The 27,317-nt window shown below is 36.8% G+C and overlaps 1 protein-coding gene across 3 annotated transcripts in view; it reads right to left on the minus strand.

The window, feature by feature from the left end:
* Positions 1–27,317, minus strand: part of DTNBP1 (dystrobrevin binding protein 1) — a 63,635-nt gene that overhangs the window by 16,337 nt on the left and 19,981 nt on the right. For all 3 annotated transcript variants that reach the window (XM_083859864.1, XM_083859866.1, XM_083859865.1), the window contains exon 7: positions 19,340–19,362. In XM_083859864.1, coding sequence (XP_083715990.1) covers positions 19,340–19,362 — 23 coding nt within the window. The remainder of the gene's footprint in view (positions 1–19,339; positions 19,363–27,317) is intronic.

A 27,317-nucleotide genomic window follows, 5' to 3' on the forward strand; every position in this document is an offset into this window, starting at 1 on the left:
CTGGTAAAGATTAAAGTTGTGGGGAGAAAACCAATGCTAACTGGGAGGAAGAAATTTAAAACAGAGGCAGAGAAGGCTTTGCTTTATTGAAACCAAACACCACAAACAAAAAGCCAGTACAATAAAATTGGCCCTACTGAAGCTACTCTGACAGACAAAATCCCAAGAGGCTGCAGGAACAATTGCGTTTGAGTGAGGAAGCACATCCTGCTTTGTGACCATCAGTGACTAAACCCTATGCCTACAGTGAAAAGGACCTGACAGATGACACCTAGGATACAGTATCTTATTTGAGCAAACAAAGAAAATCCACCTAAAGGATGCACAGACATCAAAGTGACAGCGAGGAGTGAATAAAAAGCAGAAATTCAGGAAGCTGATAAAAGCACTTACAAGGGGGAAGGGAAAAAAGAAGGGGGCTGACTGAAGAGGGAAGTCAGTGTAATTAGGACTGTGAAACCTGTAAAATACACTTCCTGTGAGATTATTCATTTCAATATACACAGCTGTATGAAATCTCTCTCTCAGAGTGAGATTTTCCTCCCCCCAACTTCTTTTTTTCCAGCACAGGGATGCTACATAAGACTTCAACATCTCCTGCCACACCTTGGGAAAGCAAGCACTGATTTGTGCCTGTGCTGCAATACAGTATAAAATGAAGAATTAATTTCCCTGACATCTGTATCAATCAACTTATGCCATTTGTAAGCCCCTTTAAAACACTCACCTTTAGGCTAGCTAAAAATACAGAACATTTAATTTATAATGTTTTCCTTAACTCTTGAATATGTATAAGGCCTTGCTAACCTAATTTTTGATTTTGTTCTTCAGTGTAATTTAGCACTAATTAGTCACAAGTACTTTAAACCTCACAAAATGCATGCACATTTCCTCCACAGGGCAAACATGCAGCTGATCTCTGAAAAAGTTGAATTTCTTAACTCTTGCTCTCTTTCTCTAAAGAGTACCTATCTACTAGGTATCATTCTCTATAGCAACAAAAATCACACATTGTATCTCTACACCAGATATAGCCACCCATACCTGGACCAATTCAAAGAGCTCCTACTGCAGAGTGATGCTAAAATAGGAAGTGGAAGTGCTAATTTTTGAGGCATTAGGATCAAATACAAGCAGAAGCGTACTGATCCTACTCGGTGCCCAGTTTTTCCTTTCACATCTAAGCTTGAATAATGTGCTGCTTGAAATCTGAATATCAACTAATTTTAGAGGAGGGTATCATAAGAACACAATACGACCTTTATTAAATATGAATTATTTGTTCACAACACATTTGGCATGACAGTGGGAAAACATTGCCTTCAGGCCACCATTATATCTGCCCTGTTTCCTTCTCTTTCTTCCTGTCATCCTACATCTGCTTTGTCAGCCCCAACAGTGTCGAACTTCCATGGCAAAAGAGATTTGCTGCCTCCTTCTAGAGCAACCAAAAGTATTTTTATTCATTACTAACACAGAAATAAAATCACGAATTTTAAGACCTAAGCTTTCAACTGCTTTAGGCAGAATATTTCTCATCTCTTCACTGCTGCTGCACATTACAACAGATGACACCACATCTGATTTCACTGGCTTCATGCAGGGAAAATTTAATTCAGTCATGAAGACCAAAATTTATTTTTTAAGTAAAAGATAAAGTTTAATTGAAGTGGGTTCCAGACAAAGAAGGTCTAAACATTTGATGCCCAGAGACTTTGGAATGCCTTTTAAAACACAAATGAGATGGGCAAAGTGGGATAAGCAAAGAGAACTCAAAGAAAAAGCTCCTCACAAGACTAACACTGAAATCATCTAATGGGTCCTGTGGCTTGGGTAACAACAAAACCAGTGGAACATGACAAACGAAGACCGTGAGGTCTTCCAAGACCAGGGACAAACACACCAGGGTCAGCATCTGGCAAATCACTTCAATGTCAGTTCCTAAACATACCTGAAATTATAAACAAAGCTTGAGATGGGGGTGGGAATGAACCAACAACATTCCTGTTCTCCTAGAAGACATATTTTCTCTCTAGGATGGAATGAATACTATACCAAGGTGTTCAGCAAGCACTGAACTTCAGCCTATTGTTGTTCTCTTATAAACTATTAAATCTGTTTCTAACAGTGACTATCCAAGGCTAATGAGAACTGAAGCATGCATAAGGAATCAAAGTAACATCATTATTATAATTTCATGCTCTATAAAGCTGTAGACATTTGGTTTAAAAGCCTCCTATTTTGAAACATCCTTGCTGATATTATTCATTCTAAATTATTTTTCATCTGTGCCTTATGTATTAAACAAGCTCCCCTGACAATACATGCGTTTTTATGTACATCAAACAGTGGCTGCATCAGAGACTGATCTAACCATAACAAGCCTAAAATCTTGGTCAAGAAGGAAGGAAACAAAACACTGACACTTGATAATACAGCGATACTGTATTTTTGAAATAAGACTGATAAATACAGAATCATAGAATTGTTAAGGTCGAAAAAGACCTCTAAGATCCTCAAGTCCAACCATCAATCCAGTACCACTACCATGTTCACTACTAAACCAAGTCCTCAAGTGGCATATCCACATTTTTGAGTGCTTCCAGGGATACATTCACAAATATGTGGAAGATGACTCAACCACACCCCTGGGCAGTCTGTTCCAGTGCTTGACAACTCTTTCCACAGAGAAACTTGTCCTAACATCCAATTTAAACCTCCCCTGGTACAACTTGAGGCCATTTCCTTTTCCCTTGTCACTTGTTACCTGGCAGTAGAAAATGACTCCCACCTCACCACAATCCCCTTTCAGGCAGTTGTAGAGAGCAATAAGGTCCCCCCCAAGCCTCCTTTACTCCAGGCTAAATACAAATGCATTGTACCCAATATATTACAAATAATTTCGTGTACAAACATATGAAGTATTAAAGGGCTAGAATAAATTGCATTTTGATGAAGTTTGCAAGGTAGCAAACATCTACTATTTGAAATAGGTCAGGCATTATATACTTACATACTGCTATTATAATCCATTTTTAAAAGTGAAAACAGTAATCACATCATCAGCTATTAAAGTCTGATGTCCTGCTTTTGCTAACACCTGTCTAATGCTTTTAAAATAGCAAACTGAATGAGGATACTCAGCCTAGGGGAAAAACATAACAAAAAAGACTGGAAGAGATTTCATTTTATAAGCATATATGGCATGCATATAGAAAATAAAACAAGAAATATTATTCTTAAACCCACGAGTTAAAATGAAGAACACAAATGTAACAGTGAGGCAGCCTATAATAATATAGGTCACATCTAATGATGTTCTATTTGGAAAGACCCCATTTCAAAGTATCATTTACATTCCATGTTAACTTCTGTTTTAATTATTATTTAAAAGTTCTAAACAGTCAACCATATTTCACCCTTCACTTTTATTAACCTATAGGATCAGACCTGACAGATTTGAGAGCAGGGCAGCAGCCAACTAGTTAAATCAGTAGTTCTGGAAGCATAATGTGCACCCACTGAGTCACCAAGGTTATATAAACTGACACAGCAAATTAATACCACTGCTTCCCTGCCTCCCAAAATACAAACCACTCAGCTACTCAGCCATTACAAATCATATCTGTGTTTCAGTGCTAGGAGAACTGTCAGAGCCCAGAAATTGAGCTACCTGCTCATTCAAGAAGAGATCTGGAGGTCAGATCCAAGGTGTGTCACACACAGTGATGTGCCATTGGCACCTGCACTGCCCCTCCTTCACCCATCTGAGGATGAATGCCGAAGTCAAGACTACGCAGATCGCTCCAGGATATTTGTGGAGTGATGAAAGTCCTGTAGGAAATCAGTTCTCAGGTGCTTCACAGACTAGATTGCACCTACCCAAGTGGTAACAGGTCAAAAGAACACTATGAAGTAGCTCAACTACAAAATATGGAAGAACTTTGATTAGAAGTACTCTGAAAAATACTTCTTTAGGTACATGTACTTTCTGACTTGCAGAATTTAACAGTGTCTGGATGAACTTGGAGGCTCCTGAAGTGTAAGACTCTTAAGAGAAACAAAATACTTGTTCAATATAGCCTTAAAAAAGTCATAGCACAAAGAATTCTTAAAATAGAAGCTTGCAAAGCGCATTATATTGTCAGAGCAAATCTGTCTCCATCCCGCCAGAGATGCTAGTGCGGTGATCCGCATGTAACTCCACCTATCTTTTAAGGCAAAAACTGTCCTAGTACCACTGCTTGTGGGCTTAATGCAAAGTTCTGGCAATCATCCAGGACTCCAGAAGGGAGGGAATGGAGCTTTTCAAATTTTCTTTTTAGGTCATGACATAAGAGATCATACTGATGGTCACTAATGCTCCGTTTACAAACGGAGAGGGAAATCATCAACTCGGACTTAAAAAAGGAAGGCACTTCTAAAAAAAAGTGCTACATTGTACAGAAACTTCACGCTCACACAAATTATCTAACATTTTCCACAGAGTTCAGTAAAACATAAAACAGAAAATATCATGTACTACATGGAATTGAAAACCAAGGGTGAAGTAGCATATTATTGTCCATAGCAAACAGGCAATCCTAACAAAGTGGTGTTTTTAAACTGAAGTTTTAAGAGAGATGAAGAAAAGTCCAAACATTTTTATAAAATTTTATCCTGTCCCCTATGCTTAGAACATGAAAAGGCATGCATGTTCATCACTGAAAGGACCAGACTAAGCTTGAGATCAGCTCACTTTTAATGTTAGTAAGTGGTACTTGGAGCTTTCGTGCTCTGTGAAGAAATCTCAACTGTTTTGGTGCCTGAGATGTGGTCAAGTCTTCAGGCAATCATAAAATCAAAAACCTTCCCCACACCATTCTCAGACTTGCCCTTTTAAGTGAAGTTAACAGTTCCATACAATTTTTTGGCTTTATACAGAACTCTTTTCAGAAGCCTTTGCCAAAAAGACAGATGCCATATTGCCTTCTATATCAAAATAGCAACTAAGAATGATAAGTGAGGACATCACTGGAACATGGATCCAATTAGCAGAATATGGCAAAATTGACATTTATATAACAAAGTTTTAGGTTAGTCATCAATGACTAAATTTATACCACAGAGCTATTAATTCTCACCCTCTATAGAAAGAAGAGCAGCAGATTACAAGAATCAGAAAACCAACAGATTTTTCTGCCCAACAGACTTCAGTAGATACACAGAGTGGTTGGGGTTGGAAGGGACCTCTGGAGATCATCTGTTCCAACCCCTTGCCCAGATGGGGTCATCTAGAGCAGGTGACACACCCACATCCAGGTGGGTTTTGAAAGTCTCCAGAGAGGGAGACTCCACAGCCACCCTGGGCAGCCGCCTGTTCCTCATTGCTCCTCATCCTCGCTGGGCACCACTGAAAAGATTCTGGCACCATCCTCTTGCCATCTCCATTTGAGATATTTATATGCACCTGCCTTTGAGATCCCCTCTCAGTCTTCTTTTCTCCAGACTAACCAGGCCCAGCTCCCTCAGCTTCTACTCATAAGAGAGATGCTCCAGACCCCTAATTATCTTTGTGACCTCCCCAGGAGCTGCTTGTCTTTCTTGTACTGAGGGTCCCAGACTGGACACAGCACTCCAGATGTGTTGTTCAAAACTCCTGTGTTCCTCTTCCCCAGTAAAACTTCACTATGGTAGGGCAGAAAACAACTAATGCCAGACAAAATAAAAAATTGAGCAGTATCACAATATAGGCAGACAGTATTTTCATGCTTTGGATTTAAGAAAGCCTCTTTGCTAAATTAATACTAGAACAGTTTACACAATTAACAATTAGCTGGAGGCATACTAATTACTACAAAACAACTTCCCCAGCTCCCTACAGTCCAATACACCCGGCCCTTTATGGAATTTTTCTTTTTCCTGATGCTAACTCCTTCAATATGCTTACGTGTGGAAGTCCCCATGTTCTCTGTTCTGTCAAGCAAGCCAAGCTCTCCCAGCATCTTGTGAAATAAGCTCTCTTCTCCTAACTCAATTGTTTCTCTAAAACCTCATTTGCAGCTGTCCACTTGAAATCTCATGATTGATCCATCCCTGAATGTTGTTTACCCTGTTCACAGTTGAATTAATCCTAATAGTTCATTTCTCAAAAGAGACTTCATAACTGAGATTGTTTTCCACCTAAATCATTCTCACTCAATAACCTGACACTTGCCAAACTTTTTGGTTTGCTATTTATTATTTTTGCCTGTGCTAGATAAAACCTTTTCTGTTTTCCCTTCTGTTCTAGAGTTAGTCCGCAACTTCTTCACATACAAAATTAGTTTTCACTCCATGAGATTTTATTAGACTGAAAAATCACTAATATGCAGGAGAAAACTTCACTGGTATAAAAGCACCCTGAACTCTATACAGAGACAGATCATGAGAGAGACAGAAGTACTTCTGCTAGACTTCCTTCCACCTTGCAAACTAGTGGACATTTTCATACCCATCACCCAAATGTGCTGAAAATCTAGGACTTGGTCTTCTACTCTTTCCTATAGCTTTTCATTGGAAACACGCTCAATTGTAATAAGAACCAGATACTAAATGACTGGCAGCACAACTCTCTAAATATGTACCAACAAGTAAAAAGGGAAAAAATACTTATGTCATCCAAACCCACAATGTGGATAGATTTCTTCCAGTCACACAGTTTTGTGGAGACAGAAGCTGAAGCCACAGGCCCCTCTTGAGGACCCTGCCCTCCATCAAGAGACAGAAACTACACTGCACCTGAGAGTAACTGCATAGACAATGGCACTCTTTAAAATAAAGGTAAATCTTTAAAACAAAGGCTTAGGATATTGTGTCAGCAAAACTGCAATGCCCATATTGCTGGTGACCTGCATACCCTGAGCCTATCAAATACCACCAGTTTCATTTTCTACCCTTGTGAACACACAAGGTAACTGAAAGTAAATTGTGGGGTGTTTAGCGTGTCTTCTCCTCAAGGCATGGGTTTCCAGTTTAATGCTTAATAACCAGAGAGAATAAATCTATGAGATTTAAGATTATGATCAAGGGAAAACCCTCCTGAGCCAATGGAAACACTGGAGTGCAAGGTCTGGAGTGATTACATAATCATCTAATTAAGATAGAAACTTATTCCTATAAATGGCACCATTCCCGTTTGATTTAAAATGAGACACAGCCAACTACGTTTTGATCAAATCTCATTTATGCAACATCAAAATAGCACTAGCTGCCTTCTACATAAAAGGAAAAAAAGGGCTGAGTGACATCTCCACAAGATTCTTATTTCACCCTAATCCACGGAGTAACTCAAGTGATTAAAAATGAAACAATGTGTAAGTCAAAATTGCTTCTTAACCTCTTTTGGCCTTAACTCACACACTCTTAGAAATATGCAATTTAGAAATATTATGCACATATAAAAATGTGTTGCTGCCTTTTAAAAATACCTCACATTTTAAATAACTATTTTTATTTCATAGTATTTTACCTGCAAAAGCAGATACATCCTGAAAAAAGGACTCCACACAAGCTACAGTACCAAAGACTTAACGTTTGTACAGTTTCAGCTCCACTGCCTTGATATAATTTCACATGACATACCTAACACTCAAATAAAACGGGCAGAATAGTTTACCAGAATATCCACATTTTTGTTCCATTTACTGAAAGGAGTAGAGAAGCATTCAGAATTCCTACATGCTCACATGCACACCTCAGCCATCCACACACACCATTAGAAACTGAGCAGAGCAAGTAGTTTAATAACACACTGCTGGGAAAGGCGGGGCTCAGATTTATGTAAGAACATGCTATAAGGAAGGAATAAATTATTTCTACTGCAGCCTTTAAAACAATTCTATTATTTTTGAACACTGTAAGAATCAGAATAGTATCATATTTAGAGTACCACTACAGAAAGAAATGGCATCATGTGGAGAAACATAAAAACTGTATAATCTATTGCTGTACATTTATTTATTTAGTTACAAATCAAATTGATGAAATGTCTGTATTTACAGTCACATTTCTAACATAAAATAGAAGCAGCATGCCAAAAGAAAGAATACTGTCTTTACAAAACTGCTCAAAAATTCATTTGCACCATGATAAAGTCATAATAAAGCAAGTGCCTACAGCATTTGGTCTTTCAGCACCCCAAAAAGAACTACAGCTGGCCTTGTTAGAGAGTTTAAAAGTAGGGATATGAGTATTTTTTAACCTGTCATTAACTGTAGCCTACATAGGTGGTGAGCAAAGAGATTACCTAAAAATATGTTTTGCATTATTTTTTTTCTGTCACAAAGGTAGAGATGAAAATGTGATTAAAAAATTAGAATAATCCTGGTTACCACAGAGGTGTTAACCTTTCCAATATTAATGTTCCTACTAAAACTTCTACTTTCTGCTACCTCTTCCCAGAAGTACTTGAAGCAATATTGCTAAGGCTTACATTTCAAACTATTCTCCAATTTCATATTCTATTTCTTATATAATTCCACAGTTGACCCCCACCCCACACACAAAACAGCTGCTCTACTATCCAAGATATGATGGTAACTAAGGAAAAAAAAGAAATACTTGCAGCTGAGCCTCTCTTTGCCCATACTTCCACTGCAATTTCAGGAAATAAGAACAAGTAAAGAGGGACAACTTTGGCCAATATGCACAAAGCAGTTAAGAGTACAAAATGGATTATACCAGTAGCATATATATATATATATATCTTGCAACACTACACAATTTTGAATGCAGAGTAGTCACACCACATTTAACAGAACAGAGGGTAAATTTTGCCTTCTTTAACTAAACAATCAATTGATCTGACTAGACTTATGGAAAACAAGTATTTTTACAAATTAAGTACTTCTAATCAACATAAATGTAAATAGATCTCCCACATCAGATGACTTACTTAAAATATTCAACTTTATGTATTTAACACAAATATCAACTTTAGTGGTCAAAATTACAACTCATAGGTAGAGCTTTGATAAAGGTATGCTCCAACAGGTTATTAAAATAGCAAATAGTTCCATTTAATCTTATCTTTTGGTCCTGGACATCCACTGAAAAAAATCCACGTGAAGGGTAACAGAAAAAAAAAAAACCCAACTCTTCCAGTGGTTATGTAAAAGAATACAAAAAGAATCAAGTAGAAATCTACGTTTTCTTTCTACTTCAATTAGTGCACAGTTCTAAACACTATTACTAACAAATTTATAGCATTAAAATGTTATTGGTTGCATGATTAAGAACATTGTTTCATATGATAAAGGGGGCTTATATGGATGTAAATACCATTAGCTGCTTCATTAAAAATATACCTTTAAAATTCACTTATTGTTTTATTTATCTAAAGGAAATTAGCATGACTATCTATGCTAACATTCACTGCTCTATTTTTTCATTATTGGTTTTATCTTCAGATAATATTCTCTGTCTCCTCTCATCCTCTGGTGTCACCCCACCCTTAGACACGCCTTCTCGAATTTTAGCTAACAAGATATCTGTGTATTTGAATTCTTTTACTAATTCTGATTAATATTACCTTGACAATAATGCAAAGAGACAGACAACAGCAAAGCAATAGACAAAAGCCCTGAAAAAATAGACATTAAGTCACCATTTCTTTTAAATTTGCTAAATCAAGTTGATAATTATCCTGTCATTTACAGCACACCCTTTGCAAATCAGGCAATGGTGGTAATTGAGGAAATTAATTAAGCTAACTTTAATTTCATTTTGCATTTTACATTAGCTTGGCAAGTTAAGGTGACAAATAATAAAGATGATAATAAAGTTGCACCTACGTGAATTCTTCTGAGTATTCTCAGTGCCTCCCGGAGATGACATGGCAGTAAGAAATAAGCAAGTAAAAAGAAACCCAGCACTGGTCAAGTGAAAGCTTCAGTTACCAAGCAGCTCCAGTGATGTGCATCTTCACTGATGCAGAACAAAGACCTTTGCCAGAAGGCTGCTTTTTCAAAGCAGTGGTACCGCGACGGGCAGTTTCCGATGGGCCACTCGCACGCAGATGCAGCTGCACACACATGGATACTTCAACTCAGCGCCTCCCCAGAACCTGAGCACAAGCTCCCAGCAGCTGGGCTCCACCAGAAATGCAGGCATGTATTTGGGAAGATACCACATGCTGCTGAGCCGAGGGGTGCTGCAGGGACTGAAATCTTCCCAGCGGGATATAATCTGATGACACGCAGCTACAGCATGTGTTTATTTGGCAGAGAGCTGGAAGCGTCTGAAAACGATTCAGGAGCAAGGGGAAAGGTACAGATGGGTTCCAAATTCTTTTTCTTATTAGGCACTGTTCACAAGGCTCACCCCTTAAAGTGCTTTTCCTTACCATGGCTTAGCTCAGATACCCCACAAACCAGATTACAGACTATTCTTACTTCACACATAAAATATTAAAAGCCTTGGATGTGATTTTTAAAATAAATTAGAACAGTAGTCTCTACTGAAAACTGAATTTTCTGTATTACATATCCAGGCTACATTTTCATCAAAAACTAAAAAAAAAATTAAAAAAATGTTATGCAGCTGAGAAAAAAAAAAATACAGCAACAGCATATGACTGAGAATCTCTGGCTCTGGTGATGCTGCAGTTACACAACAGTGCATTTATGTTCAAAAACTGTAAGGCATTCCTCAGAACTGGGAACACTGGCACACGATGCCTCTTCAGTTTGGGAGGGTGCACAGTGCTGCCAGAAACCAGGATAGCCATAGCAATTCCTTTCTTTTACTTAAAAAGATCACATTTTGCAAACCTTCTCTGTGCCACTTATCAAAATACAGAGTAGGGACAAAAGGCAATTATATAACAAACACTTCCCCAATCGACATCATTAGAAGTAAAAATACCCAGAATGTTTGGCCTACAAAACTCGGGTTTATTCAACTGGTGAAAATAACACCAAAAATATCTATGTGAAAGATTAGAAGAATGACAATAATCGTGAGATAATCCCGCCTTCAGTCTGGACTTCGGTAATTAAAGGATGAATTCAAGTTAGAGCTGTAGACAGAACTGGCTTTTTTTTTCCCACATCAGTCATTTTAGCATTAGAGACAATTAAAATATTACACCTTTAAATATTTTCTTTTCTAATAAACTGAGTATGGCAGGCTTAATGTTCCCATGAAATTGTTTCCTATTATCCACACAGTTTGCTATTCACTCTGGCAATAGCTGAAGAAAATCCCTATTGTTACCCCAGCCTCCTCCACTCCTCACAAAAACAGGATTTTGCAAGGCTGATTCCAGCATGAACTTCTACCACAGCCAACAGGAGCTGCACCTGCACACCCATGAGGCATCTTATTTTAAGCTGCAGTGATGCCAAATTTGTTGTGATACATCTGACCTCTGGAAGGGCTTTTGACTTAGTGCAATACTAGATTACAAAGAGAGTAGGAATCAAGTGAAAAAAAAGAGAGAACTACATAAATACATCACTACTAAAACCTGTAGGGAGGATAAACCAGCCCCCTCAAAATGCAATACAAAGAAATGATGAGAGGGGATGTGGGTGTCTCATGAAATAAAACCCACAAGGTTCTCTAAAAATATATGGAGGTGAAGCAGAATTAATAGAAAGGAGGGTTCCTGCTCTTCACTCTCACCCAGTCAGAATTAGCATTTTAAAAAACCCCAATAAACGCATGGTTTCACAAGTATTGGTAACATTAGCACTCTATGGGTTATGCTAATTCATTGTCTCATTAGTACTTTCAGGTGACAGCCATCACCCAAAATCTTGAAATCTAGTTGAGCACAGAGGCTACAAACTGCACTATCGAATCTGCAACATAAAAAGTTACATTATAATCAAAGACACAACAGAAAAAAAAATAAATAAAAAGGCATTTAAAGCACTAAATCAGAAGTGGCTTGGAGTAGAAGTGACAAAACCAAAACTTATCTTTGATCAGCCAAGTTACAATGGCACACACTATTTATTCCAAGGAAATCTGATTATCTAGTTTGCCCATAAATAATCTGGTCTCTTCATAACAGCCTTTTGAGACTTCCTTTAGAAACCCTTCTCCCTGTTTACAGCTTTGAAAATTCAGGCCTTTTTCCAATATATAACCACTTTAGTTATGAATGCCATTTTATTACTGAGTCACCCAAGGCTATATTGACACTACCAAAATAAGCCCTGTTTTCACCTCTGCAGTTGAAAACTAATAAAAAATGAGCAAAAGGAAAATAATTTCTCATCATATCAAATTATTAAGAGTTGAGGTTTTTCAGCCTGGAGAAGAGATGATTTCAGAGAGACCCCACTGTGGCCTCAAGGGGACTTATAAAAAGGAGGCAGGGAGATTTCTTTTATGGGCAGATAGTGACAGGACAAGGGGCAATGGATTTAAAATGAAAGAGTTCAGGTTTAGACTAGATGTTAGAAGAAATTCTTCACTCAGTGGGTGGTGAGGTACTAGCACAGGTTGGCCAGAGAGGTTGTGAATGCCCCATCCCTGGAAGTGTTCAAGGCCAGGTTGGATGAGGTTCTGAGCAACCTGGTCTAGTGAGTGGGATCCCAGCCATGGCAGGGGGTTCGGAACTAGGTGACATTTAAGGTGCCTTTTAGCCCAAAGCATTATATATTGAGTTAGTCGACAGCGCAGCTCTCCTTTGGCAAACCACAATGGAAACTGGCTTTCTGATGTAGTAATCAAAGGCAGAATTGTAGATAATTTTGTTTCTACAGCTGAAATATGCCAAACCTCTCCTTTTTTTCCTCTTCCATTGAAACATAAATTCTATTTCTTGTATAGAAAATATTGTCTGTCCTGAAGATTTGATGCCTACTAACATATCAGATAAATTTATTTCCAGTCATCTGCAAAATAAATACGTACCCCTTGTGGTTTGCTTCACTCCCAGTCTTAATACTTAATTCAGCAAATGCTTTGCTGCTTTGGCAAAGGCAGCTAATACATTTTCAATTATACCTCATGTTCAGTTTGTGTTGTCAATTGAGAACAAAGTCATGATCAGAGGGTCAGCAAGAGCCAAGCAATTGCTTTGGTATTGTAATTGTATTACCCTAGAAAACTGAGAACTTCCACTGCTGCTGGGTATGTATTCATAGATAGGACAAGTTTTCAAAGTATGCCGTTCAGTTTGATAACTTGGCCAAACAGAATCAGACATGTGCATCTCAGCACCATCCACCTGTGGGCTACAGAAATGTACATCTGAAATCTCCTACATATATTTCAGTGTTGTTAATACCTGCCCAGATATATAAAGATTCAATTATTTGCTGGGGAGGACTGAAACCAGTCAAAGACCAAGAGTGAACCTTCCTTAAATTCCTCTGTTTAAAAGGATTTTAAAATAAAATCACTATTTTTTTAAAAGGCTTGATTTTAAGGCCATACCATTTCAAGGAAGGCAAAAAAGGAGCAAAAATGGAAGATACAAAAAACTAGATACAGACCTAGAAACTGTAAAAACGTGTCCTGAGAGTTAAATAGATGCAAGAGTCTGCAAACTTGAAAGCATAAAAAGCAAAATCAAGGTAGCTATAGGGACAATCTTGTTTCCTCATCCATCTGTCTCATCCCATTACACTAAAACGGAAGATTCAGGTTATTAAACTTATTTGCCTTTCACTCAAGGTTTTACTCACCAGAAGTGCCCAAGTCTCAAATCTTTCTGTTCCCTAAAGAATGGTTATCATATATAAGAATCTTGGTCAATTCTTGCCACAAACAACACAGAGCATCCAAAGCTGCAAGACTCTCCTTCCATAGCCCAGACAGGAAAGAAACTAGTAAAGCACAGTATTACCTAGAAATCTATCAGGATATTTTCAGCTCATAGCAAAATAATTAGGAAACCCTCTGATATCTGAATATAAACCTAAAATTTTAATTCAATTTTAGCTTTATTATTAAATAATTGAGCAATTTTTTCCCAACTGTTTTCTGGTAGACAAAGCAAGAGTTGTCTGTGCTACAAGGTTTAAATATTGAAGTTTTGGACCACAGAAATGTTTAAGTAATCCAACTCCATGGGGCTGGAATTAATTTCTACCACAATGTCATCTTACTCTTGCTCAGAAGAAACACACAGGATTATGTGCTCAAAATGACAGCTCCACTTCAAGAGCAGCTACATCACTGAATGCATGAGCTTTATCAACCACAAGCTGTAAACACCTCCACTGTATACTGCTCATGCCCCTGGAAGGCAATATGAAGAGTAGGAAAAAGGAGTTTTGACAGCCATCAGAACACAGCACCATAAAGAGGATTCCTAGACTGGATGAAAAGAAATTAAAGTTTGGATATAAACATATTTAAGCTCCTGATAAAAGGACTGGAAAACTGCAATTTCAACAGCAGCATCTTAGATGCATGAATACGGATGACAAAAAAATCTGCATATCAAATGTGACCCAATGACTTAACCTTGAAGGCAAAAGCAAGAAAAACCACCTCTTTACTTCACAGGTCAGGTTCTTAAGGAATACTTTGATAATGCTCTTAAAAGTCATCAGACCTTGTTTGGGAAAGATCTCTGATTCAAAAGGCTGAAAACATATTTTGTTGTAAATAGAAGTGCTGAAAATGGTCATATGATCTGTTTCCCTGAGCTTGAATGAAACTAATCCTGTTAAAGCTTAGAAATATGCATGACTCAGTAGCCAAAGCCATGTGCGTATTTGCCCTTGCAAAGTTGCTGCCACCTTTCATTGTCCAAAAGTGCTGTGTGGCTGATCTCTAAACAGCCTCTAATGCTTTAGTTTGTTTTTCCAGAAATGAGCTCAAAACATTGCATCCTGAACGTTTAATAAAAAGGGACTTTTACAAACAATTTAAAAATCTATCATGCATAGAGTTCCTATTTGGATAAATTAGAAATAAACTCAACAGCATATGTTATTACCATTGTGCACTTCTACTACTTTTAAAACTTTTTTTTTTTTTCCTACTCTCTTACTGCTGATTACCTACTCCATTATCTGCTCTACTCTTCCATCTTCTAATGAGATTAACAGTTTTCTGTATCTATTTACTACACAATCCTAGCTGCTCTGGAACTAAAAGAATGTTAACTCAAAAAAGAAAAAAATAAATTTAAAAATGGTACCATGTGCCTAGAAAGATGATGGAATGATTTGAAATCTCAGTGCACTCCTAAATGCACTAGGTTTCAAGTATCAGGAGCAAATAACCACATATATGCTATCTAATTTCCAGTTTCTCAGCTGTAAAATGAAAATTATACCTTTCTAAATGATGCAAGAGCACAACCCATCAAATACTAAAATCAAAAACTAAAATCAAAATCAAAACAAAAATATCAACTAAAATAAACTCTACTATTGCAAGAAATTGCCAAGATTAAGAACAGAACACGTTTTTTAGCATCTTTGTGAGTCTCAGCCAAGACAGGACAGCACAGAGCATAAGCCAGTTCCTACAAGCAGTTCTCCCAAGACTGAAATTGGTGCACGCTAGGAAGAAACTTGCAGGCTACTCCATATGGCATATCAACATTTTCATTCATAAATCCGTCATCTTTTATAGCAAAGACCTCTGAAAGATAATGTACTAAAAATACATAAGGTACTGGACAACCATTGAGATGTTCTGTCCTCATGCTTCAGGTACACAAACGCCAGTGCTGCAGCAGTGTCAATAGAGACATCACACGCTCATTCCCTGCCTACTTCAGAGAGAGATGTTTAACACAGTAAAGCAGAAAAGCTTCTAAGCTTCACTTTCTCAGCATCACAGATTATTAAATAATAATCAATTTCAATTACTTTGTAATAGAAAACCCTTGTGGTTGAAAGAAGAGAGACTGGAAAGGCTTGTCCTGCCCCTGTACACTGCAGGTGCAGCAAACAACAAAGGAGAATGTCTGGCCGTATAAAAATAAGTCTTAAAACAAAAAGAATAGGAAAATCTATTCCTCACAATGAAATAGTCTACAATCTGCAATACCAATATGAAAATGGCAGAACAAGTTCTACAACATTGACAAATACAAAAATAATTCATAATTTCTTAAAGTAGTATTACATTCTTATTTCATGCTCCTTAAAGATACTAACATCAACGAGGAAGAGAGTTTGTGGATTCTCAACACTTTCTCATGCTGCAAACCAGGATATATACATTCCTTGTTAGGGTCCCTTCTGGATGACACCTGGGATCTTCAAAGAATATATTTAAAAGATCAATGAATTAACACTTTGTACCTTGGCACACACAGTGGGAAGCTGTAAATGAAACCAGAAACAATTCCATTTCTTGGTTGTGTAGATTTTGCTTCAATATTAAAATAAGTAAATACTAGGTATATACAAGAGCACTTACAGACATTTGAAGATTTCAAAAATTTACAGACTACATCTGTGTACCTATTTGTATTTACACATCCACAAAACTGCAGGTAAGTAAAGTTTTAAAACAGATCTGAGAGGTCCGTGAAGCTGCCCAGTGGCCTTGTGAGTCACACTGGCACTCTCAGGGTCAGTGCCAACAAAAAATTTGCATTTTTTTCTGTATTCATTGTGTGATTGATGGGATGCATCACACAATTCAAGTTTCTAGTGTTGTGCTATTTTGAATCTCTGACTAGACTATTCAGTTTCTTAATTCCAGTAAAACTTACTTTCTATCCTGGGCAAGGCATAAGAACTCATCACTGGTGAACGTGAGAGTTGCATCTGGACACTGAAAAAAGTGCATACAACTCTCTTTTAACCCCTCTAGCAAACACACTGGAGGAATTTTTTTTTTGCTACTTTAATGCCTGCATATTCAGATAGGACAATCTTGTATCTTTATCAAAGATATTTTTATGCAAGACATTTACCATCCTTATATCCTGGAAGCGACTACTTTTTAGCATATGGTATTCAAATTCACAAATAACAAGTTACTATTATAAAAAATGGCATTTCAGGTTTTTCCATTGGAACAGATTTTAATGGAACAATGATTTCAAGTGCAAATGCATTGAAAGATGCAAGTGTATAGGAAGGTATTTTAAAGAGCTCTTCTTTCCTAGACCCTGCACTGGGTATTTCATGAATAGAATGTTGAGGAAGACATTTCACTATGGACACTTATGCAAAGATAAATTAATTGAGGATGAAGTCTACACTTCCAATATTAAAACATAAAGAACCATCTACTCAACTACTTAACATGTTTCAGTTGGAACCAACTTCTCCTGGCTTCTTTTGCTTTTTAGATTACAGTGTTAGGCTGTTAACTATAGGACACACTGCTTGCCCTCGCTGCTGCCTTTTCCTTCCTCTGTGACAGGATTCCTACGGACATCCAGCGAGTTATCTCAGTGTGCTTCATCAACCAGAATTAAAGCCAATCAAGTGACAGATCATTTTTGCCAAAATCTAGTGAGCCCTGGAAGCAGCTCAAAACAGAAAACTCAAGTAGGAGCCCCGAGTTAGATTGGGCAAAGCTGTCCTAGAACCAAAACATCTGTCATTGTGTAATGAATCGTTCACAACTAGAAATCATCTACTCTCGCTAATTTCAGCTGATGAAAGATATTCCAGATACTAATGTAAAGTCCAAAAGGCCAGAAAAAGACCGACTGAAGCCAATATAACAAATACCTCTACTTCACAATCAGGGCTGACAACAAAAATTCCAAGATCTGAGAACTTAGTAAGTCAGAAACCCAAGAACATTTCCTCCAAACGTGTATTTTCAATCAATTGTGCACCTGGACTTTTAGTAGTTTAATCCCAGTTTCCTGGGAAATGTCAGGAAAAGCAGTGAAAGTCGTTGCCAAAATCAAAGCATGGAATCTATTGTTTATTTTAAACCTTCTTGTTGCCATCTTCTAGAAAGGAATTAGACTTGCTTGCCAAGATAATTCTTGAAATTTTCTCAGCTATTACTCCCCTTCTCTTCTGCCAGGTACAAGCTTGTCCATCAGTTCACTGTACAAAACCCACACAAATTAGGCTGACAGATGATTAATATCCATTTCTCACAATTCATCCCTCTATGCTTATCTAGCCTTCTCTTGGCTACCAAGACAAGTCTTTCATAACCAGTATTGGGAATCTGTATGCCTCTGTATCCATTACAGAACCAGTTGGTTAGTTTGATATAAATTTTAAGGTCAACACACAGCTACCACATTTCTCTTCCATCAAAATAATTGTCTTTCTAAAATATTTACTGTCAAATAACATTAAAGTCTCTATTAAAATAACAAGAGGCCTAGAGAGAAATTACTTTGGAAATCACTCTCCTAGCTTCCAGAAACTCACCTAAAACACTTGATCAATACAAACAAAAAAACAGGATTCACTGTTCTCACAAGCACCAGGTACTACAAAGTAGCTGCCTTGCTTTGGATCAGAAGGAGCCTGGCATTATCTTCCATTTTCTATTGAGTTGCTCTATGTTGAAAGCTGTCAAATCAATCAACAAAAGGGTTGGTTTGGTAAGCCACAGAAAAAGTGACATTTTACATAATCTGTGTTGCATATCTGTTACTGTAACTGTTATTTTCCTTTTGTAGCATCACAAAGATGAGATAGTAATGAACTGAAAAGGCAAAGGAATGCACCTGATAGAAATTTCCATCCCTCCTTTCAATTTCAAGAGACAACTGATTGACATAAGTCAATGCACCTGACTCCATTCTCATATACTAGTCACAAACCCACAGTCACAGCCTATCCAAAGCAAGAGATAATAGCAATTCTCAAGCCAATCAAACATTAACACCAGTAGGTGGAGCAAGCCCCAGTTTAGGATTTCCTGAAAATGGGACTGTGCTCATTTATGTACCAGAGACAAAGCAATAGTACATGACAGACTTTCCAGCCATTACATCATATATTGGACAAATATTTGTATGTGTCATCAAGTATCTCCAACAAGTTGAGCTACAAAAATTAAATTTGCATAATACTGTGAAAATTCCCTGGAAACAGCCAGACAAAAATCTAACATGTAACACACACCAAAAATATATCTGTGCTAGAAAAGACATCAACTAATTGAAGACAAAGCTCTTAACTACAAAAATTGAACACCAAGGAAAAGGCTTGAATTAGATAAGGGAATCTCTGAAACCGAGATAAGACAACAAAATATCTGTGTTCTCCCCACACTTAGGACTCTCCCAAAGCAAACAGTAGCAAGAACAGGTAAAATTAAAAATACACAGCCTGCTGGGTCAACCTAAAATTAACACTGTCAAATGTAGAAGGGCAAAAGCTCCCTCCTAGTTCTACTTAATACAAAAATTACCATAACTCCTACAAACATTTAAGTAGAAAATAAAAATAGAATTTACCTTTGAATGTCTCCAGTTCCTTCCTGTTGGAGAAGAGCAGAATTAAAAAATAATTAGAAATACCACATGTAGAACTACAGGATTTATTTTACAGGCTTTAAGACTCACTAAAAGATAAAAATCAAAGAATTTGATTGTCACCATATATAACAGTAATATTACTACATGTATTTATCTAAAGCAAACAAAATCAACCTGTTTATAAATCAGACCACCTGTTTATAAATACGCACAATTATACAAATGTTGCACATTTATATCTAGCTACGTAATTTCCAGATACACTGGTCCAAAAATAACCAAGACTTCTTAAGGCTTTAGTTAACTAAAGAATTTTTGACTTAGCGGAGATTTACCAATTTCCAGCACAGTGAATAACAATTTGTGTCCCATTTTCATCAATGCTATTCAAAAACATTTTGGCAACACTGAAGGAGAAAAATTTGACAACATCACTCACTCAGTTAAAACAGAGAGACAGGCAAGGAGACATACAGTTCCTCAGAGGAGAGGATTTTGAAGTATGGAATATGACAGATAACCCATAGTACTCATGTACCAGAAAGCTAAGAAATTAAGTAAAAGGTAACAATATCTTTTTTGCCTTTATACCAGGCCACTTTCCACTTTTAGTGGTTATGCAATTGTGAATGCAGAGGCTATAAAACAAGGAGAAGTATTTTCTATTTTAAAGAAACTACAAAATGCTCCAGTTATAATTACTACAAGGTAGTGATTCATCATGAATTTAAAGGCTAAAGAAGAATCAATGTAATAACTGCGATAAGGCAGAATGCTGGCCTTACAAAACACTCATTTGCATCAAACATTTTTTCAGTCTGCGCCTCACAAAATGCCTAGTTAAATTCTGAATTTTGAAGCAAAATTGACTGTAAGAAAAATAAATTAAAGACTGAATTCAGAGTTGTCCAGCTATATTATTCTATTCCCTATCCACAGACTAAAGCATTCTTTAGTCACCTACCAGAGACAGTGTTTCACAATACAGATCCTATACCATAGTAACTCCTTCTACCCCTTAACACATAATGCAATTCAGCATTTTTTCTTGCATCAATAACAGACAAAACTCGCTCAAAGCTGAAACAATTTATTTTTCTAAGCAAGACAAAGTAATCTAAAAGAAGAAAGAGAATATATTTACCTCTACATTTTCAGAGAACGTCCCACTCTTGTCACCAAATGTTAAATACAGGTTTTTGAAAGAATGGGTGCTTTACCAGGAAATAAGCTAGAGTGTGATTCACAGTAAAGAATTCTATTAGTTGCAACTTCCTGTGAGTATCTATTTCCTTTCCTGCTTCTCCTCCATCCCTTTCCCAAGCTAGTTTCTCCCTTTTATACCAGAGAAAAAAGCTATTTTACAATATTGTAATTTGCAGGTTCATACTCCAAAAAATTTTCCTACCCTATATACTCTAAATAGAGCTACAAAATTCTTAAACACTCTCACAAGTTGTCCTCCTTACTTTTTAATAATGGCACAGTAGTTGAGGAAACAACAACCACAGGAAACGCTTCTTTTCCACGGACTGTAACAAAACCATACTGGAGGAAACATCTTGTGAAAGTAAGAAGGGGAAAAACTACATTACTTGCACCTAAAATTAGGAGATTTTATGACACTTGTCTGCAAAAGGAGAGACAAAACAATTACTGCCATTGTGTTGAAAGAGATTAGTAAACAAGATGGTAATACAGTAACCAAACAGCAATCACTCATCTAAACCCTCTGAATCTTCCTTTTCAAAATCCATCAATATTTTTAGGGTTGATTTGCACTAAGATGTTGTCTCTACCATATACAAAATTACCATTCATCAAGAAAGTTGGAAATTAATATTTGACAAAACCTTTTTTCCCACTGAAAAATTAAAAGTATCTATGATTAGCATAGAGTTAAAATACAGATTTGAAATTTAAGGATCTGTATTTCCTAGTATCCTCATACCAATTCAGACCCAAAGACTGAAGATTTTGTCTTTTACACAGCATGAATTAATCATATCTTGTGGTTTCCCACAAGACTTTCAATAAAACTTCTATTTAGAAATACATACTGAAGTACATGCTTATTGAAACCATGTTCAGCATCAGCAGCATGGAAGATTTTTTTGTATTTATTAAATCAAATTATCCAAATAAAAACTTGGAAGTTTAAAAATTTTAATCCTTAATCTCATTTATCAGCAGCTTTGGTAAGAACATGACACTAAACTGAGAAGTGGAAAGGAAACTGACTTTTGATGACATTGGAAAAACAGATGGCTTAAGACTACACCAGTACATTTTCTAGTTGGGTAATTAAGACCTGGCACACAGATGCACAGAGAAAAATGTATAATAGAGTATTGCACTTCTCTCCTTTACACGTAAATAAATGGTTTTGTATTTACTGATAAACTGACAGAAAGAAGATACTTCTTATGTCTTCTCTAAGAATCTAGAGACAAAAAGCCATCTGCAGAATACGCTGACCTCACATTAAGAATTGAACTTCATGTTCAGAACACAGACAATGTAAAGCAACATCAATTTGTGAGAGCAATTAAAATGAAAAAGATTCAATTTAAAGCTGTTTTGGAAAAGTGGCCTTCAAAGCAAGGTTAAAAGACAAGCAGGAGGAAACACATAAGGCAATTGAAAGGGTTCCATAGGGAAATGCACCTGGATTTTAAAGAGTTTTCATCCAACAGAACATTCCTGCACTTCACAGATGGACAAGATAACAATTTCCACTACTATTAGAAGGAAAGCACACCTGCCTTGCCTCTGGCCTTGCTGCTCACAAAGGCTCTTGCAGTCTAGTGTGGGCTGCTCAGCATCTGCCCAGGACTAAAGGAGCTCCCCTGCTGAGTCTGACATTGATCAATTCAATACAACTACCTGGCACCTGACTATATGCTCCTCAGCTACTAAATTTTAGGTTACTGACAACAAACCTGGCTAGTTACTCATATAAGAACGCATTTTACCTTTTCATAGTTCACAGTAAGCTTTCAGAAGAAAGGACTGAATTAGGAGGCACATTTTAATATAAATAGCTCTTTTCAGTAAAAGACGAAGTTCAGCACCTCTGAGCAAGAAAAAAAAAGGCTAAAGTAACAGGCTAAAGTCTAACATAATCAGACTATAAAAGCGTGGAGATGTTTCAAAAGTAATCTCATTCTGTATGCAGAGCAATTTACAAACCCCAGATTCTTTCCTGAGAGGCAAGAGGCTGTACAGGCTCCACCTACACTGAAGTTATGTCCATGAAAACTATCTGGGCACACATATAGGCAATAATGTTAATCATCCCTGCCTTCCAGTTGCTTGTTTTCATAAAATAGATATATGGGGGGGGGAGGGGGGCAGGCTTAATTACTCTCTGAATTCTGTATACATCAAACTCGGTTACCAGTTTTCAAGATAACTTGAATGTTCTAATGATGATGCTGTCAGTGGTCTCAACTCCTTCATTTACAGAAAAGTTGAGATTCAAGGCTTGTGATGAGAAAATATAATTGTGGAGACAACAGGTGAAACAAACCATCTACAATATACGACTTGCTCCACAGGATGACTGACATGACCAGTTAGAGTTACAATCTAGTTAGAAGGCAGATACAAATTCCCAAAGACCTTCCCATTCCCCTCAGGCTTTTCATTGCATTGTTGGACTAACTCTGCTCTAGCCACTGAGCAGATGAGATGGACACTGGGAAGACTGTGCTGGTATACCCAACAAACAAACAAACTAAAAAAATCTAGAAATCAGAATATGGGAGGACCAGGAGGCATAATTATCCTGCTTTAAGTTACAGAGATCAAAGGGAATTTAATTTGTTTAGCAACAGTAAGAAAAAAACCAACTCAGGTTCAACTGTATCTTGCCAGGGAGTGTAACACTAAGATCAATTTCCTAAGTGTAACTAAACATCAATGAATCCAGTTAAATACCTAGGAGACTACAGAAAGACCACATTCTTTACAAAGATGCCACCAGCCAGAATTCACAGTTTTGAATTTTATCAAGAAGAGAATAAGCAGATAAGAAAGAAACAAACTCCTAAATTAATGTCAGGAGCAATTTTATAACATGAACTCTAAAAGTAACAGTCAGTAACTATTAGACATATATAAACAAAAGACAATATCGAGACATCATATGAATGCTAAAAATTGAGGATTAAATTTGAAAGATTTTACAATTATATGTGTTAATAAATGTTGAGTTGTAAATACTACTTAAGAAAAAATACATTTCAAGAAAGTATAGACGCTTATCAGCAAATTATTCTAAAAATATTTATGACACCTAACACAATCAACCCAGAAACTGAGAAATGCTACATTTCCTCTGCTACATCTGATACAGCTGTTTTCAAAATTATATATTGAAAAAATAAAAACCTTCCATAGCCTGACTCAAGCTTTAGTTAGCTAAAAAAACATGAGATCTCTCCTCTGGGACTTTCCTCTGAGCGTCATCAGAAGTAAAGCCAAAAAACTGAGAACTCAAAACCTATGTAACTTGTGTGGTGCACAGAAATAATTCAAGTTTTGTTGGGTTTTTTTGTACTTAGGATCAGCACTTTTGTCAATCCTGACACAAAACTCTTTTCCCCATCTCTGAGATTGGTTGAGCACCCCTTGGAGATACTTAAGCCAAATACTACTTTAAAATACACTTGAGACTGAAGCAATGAAAAGCCTTTAAGTACTGAAAAAATAGTGAAAACCAACGCTATTACTAAACTACCGTTGGAATTAAGCCACAGGCAAGGGTTCCTATTCATCTGACAAAACACTGAAGACAGGTCAGGATTCTTCATCATCAAAAGTGACATGTTATTCACTAAAAGAGAAGAGCAGAGAACTAAGGTGTTTAAGTAATATTACAATGAAGACTTTTTGCTTCCATACTCATGCAAATACAGAAATAGCTGAAGTCTGTTTTCCAGCAAAACTTCTATGTGATCTTCCATCCAGAAAATGGAACTGATCCCAGCAAATTTTTACAACAGAAATTACAAACATTAACTGGCAATCAAATTAATAAATACAACCAAGAACAACAACTACTCTAATATACTTGGCAGTTTCAGGGTACAGTGAAAGCATTTCTGTTTCAAAAATACCCCAGAAAATCTTAAAAACATGGGGAGCCAACTTTCAGGCATTATCATTCAAAATTACAGTAAAAAATAAGGGACATGGCCTTAAAATCATAAGAAAATCGTTAAATAAAATCATTAAAGGCAAGTTTTGTCCTCTGCTATGAGACTGACACAGGCCACTTATCATTAGAACCATTTCAAACTGGAACTGGAAATGTGGAAAAAATGCTTAGCTCCCTCTAAAAGCTCATGCCTTCAGATGTAGGATTTGGCACAGGACACAGTTTTTAATGCTTTTGCTTTCATCCTGTTGTTATCCAAAAAAACTGACAGTTTTTACACTTTTTAGACTTTTATCTTAGCATGCAATGTCATTGGATCATTAAAACATAACTGTATCAACGCAGTTTGTTTTTATTGTACAACCAAAATTTAAGGAACCAAAGTTTAAAGCTGAAATTTGAGAATAGAAAATTAAGAGAAGCTACAATTTGAGAAACTAGAAAGAATGTAAAAGAAGGTGAAGTTTAAGAGAAGGTACAAACAATCCACCATCAAAGGTCATTCCACCATTTTTTTCTAGAATAAAGAGGAGTTCCTGCAAACCTGTTTTTGGTAAGTAGCCATGCATGAAACTGCAGACCTTCTTTTAACCTGGCCATCGATTTCCCCATAAGCATTAAAAAGAAGAAAAAATGACAGTATTCGAAAACTGGCCAAGCTTTATTCGTAAGCAACATATGGTCCAACCCTAATTCACAGAAACAACTAAGTAAAAAGAGCTTGTGACTCCACATGCAACCTTCTCCTAAAATGCTGAACGTGGTCCCGTGCAGTGTGAATGCAATTGTGCCAGAGAAAAGTCACAACTTGTATCTCTTCAGGCATCCCCAACATGTCCCTTTGATGTAGGAACATAAAATCTCCCTCACAGAAGCGTTGTCAAGGAATGCATTTAACACATTTCTTTAAACTACTTTTAAATGAATTGTTTTCCAATGTCAGTCGAAAGGAGTTATTAAAGATCTCAGGAAATAATCCATAGTAAAGAAACACAGAATTTATCAGGAGGCACAGCACAGAGAACGAATTTTAGTGCGGCAATGGCAAGCACCTAAGCCCTTTTTCTTCTGCCACTAGCCACAATGAATTAATTACACATATAAATAATGCATTTTTGAAGAGAGGGAGGGTACAAAATGATGATTAAGGCAACCCTAAACCATCTGTTCCTATTATTGGTACAGTAAGTCTGGACAAAGAATGCCTGGTATTAACAGCTTGACAGGATTTGAAGATTATACCAAGCACCACATAAAGGTAGAGATAAATTATGCAGGATTGACATAATGTTTTAATATTTTATAGATAAAGTTATTAAAAGGTGCTGTAGGATACAGAGAATCCAACACAGACATTCGGTCTTTAACCACAGGTCACAAAAGCCAAAGAAAAAAAGTCTTTTATTTGCCTATTTGAAAGAAAACAAGACTATAAGGAAAAGGAAAGCAGCATATCTCTTTGTAAAAATGTCACTGTCTCTCCGTATCAAGCAAAGGTCACCAGAGAAAAGGCAAAATTAAATCAACTTAAAAGTGACATAAATTATACCGTGCATTCACACTTTGCAAATAGGAGAAAAAACTGCCAAAACCCCTGCAATCTCCTAATCTGTTGGGTGTTCAGTCTTGCCTAATGTTTCCAAATACTGGGAGCACTGATGGGAGTAAAATTCACTAATAATGAAGCAGCATACTCCTCTGGGCTTGGCATATGCAGAATACTGTAATGCAAGAGTTCTTGCAAACAAAAGAAAGTTCACAGCCCTCAAACTACAAAAAAAGAAAGCAAAATTATCCATTAAACTCTTCCAAAGCTTGTGCAAGTCCCTTCAGGATCAATAGGAATTCTCATTCCATGTGTCTGCCCAAAGAACTGCAACAACTGATGGCCACAAAATTCATTACAGCCAGTTATCACCATGAAAACACTTGCTGCTGATTGTACTGTATCCAAACTCCTGAAACAGGATAGAAAACATCTTTGCAATGTGAGTAACAGAAACTTATACAATGCCTAATGAAAAGGTAAAGCCAGTCATCCACTGCACATCTACCATGAAAACTGTCCTGAAGACAACAAAAGTTCTGCATCCAATCTTGCAAAAATGTTTATTTAGGTACCCAGTTACACAGAGGTATAGCAGCTCCAAACCTATGCCACTAGGAGAGTGATCAAAAAGTATGGCATGAAAATTTACACTGATGAAAACTTTGATGAAAATCATAAAACATGTAGCTGTGGTCTCAGAAATAATTCACAGTACCCTTAACATCAGAAGGAAAAATAAACTTGCTCAAAGCATTTGCAACAAAGGCATATATACACTTTTTTACATATAAAAAGTAAACCTTGTAAATTACATGTAAAGCTTGAAAGGGTTATGAAGGTAAAATTTAAATGTATCACCGCCAGGTGGGAGGGAATTATTACTGAGGATGCTGTATAGTACAGAGTACTGTTCCAGCCTATCACTTGAGGAATGCTATGGAATCTAAACAAGAGCTACAGATATGGAAGGTTTTTTTGTATTTACTTTTCTAATGTTTATGTTGTTCAGGCCTAAGATAAGCCACTGTATCTACATCCAACAACCCTTACTGTCCCTTTTGTTCCCAATGCAATTAAAAAGAGGGATGAAGTCTACAGAATAAAACAACAGTAATTAAAACATTTTCTCACATGCATCTCTAATCTACACAATGCAATTCCCATAAATTTTATGCCCTTCTGAATGAGAAAGTAAATCATACATTCTCCTCCTCCAGAAGCACTAAAGCCCCATCATGGCACGG

The sequence above is a fragment of the Zosterops lateralis genome (assembly GCF_965231275.1).
Source record: "Zosterops lateralis genome assembly, chromosome: 1".
Classification (NCBI taxonomy): domain Eukaryota; kingdom Metazoa; phylum Chordata; class Aves; order Passeriformes; family Zosteropidae; genus Zosterops; species Zosterops lateralis.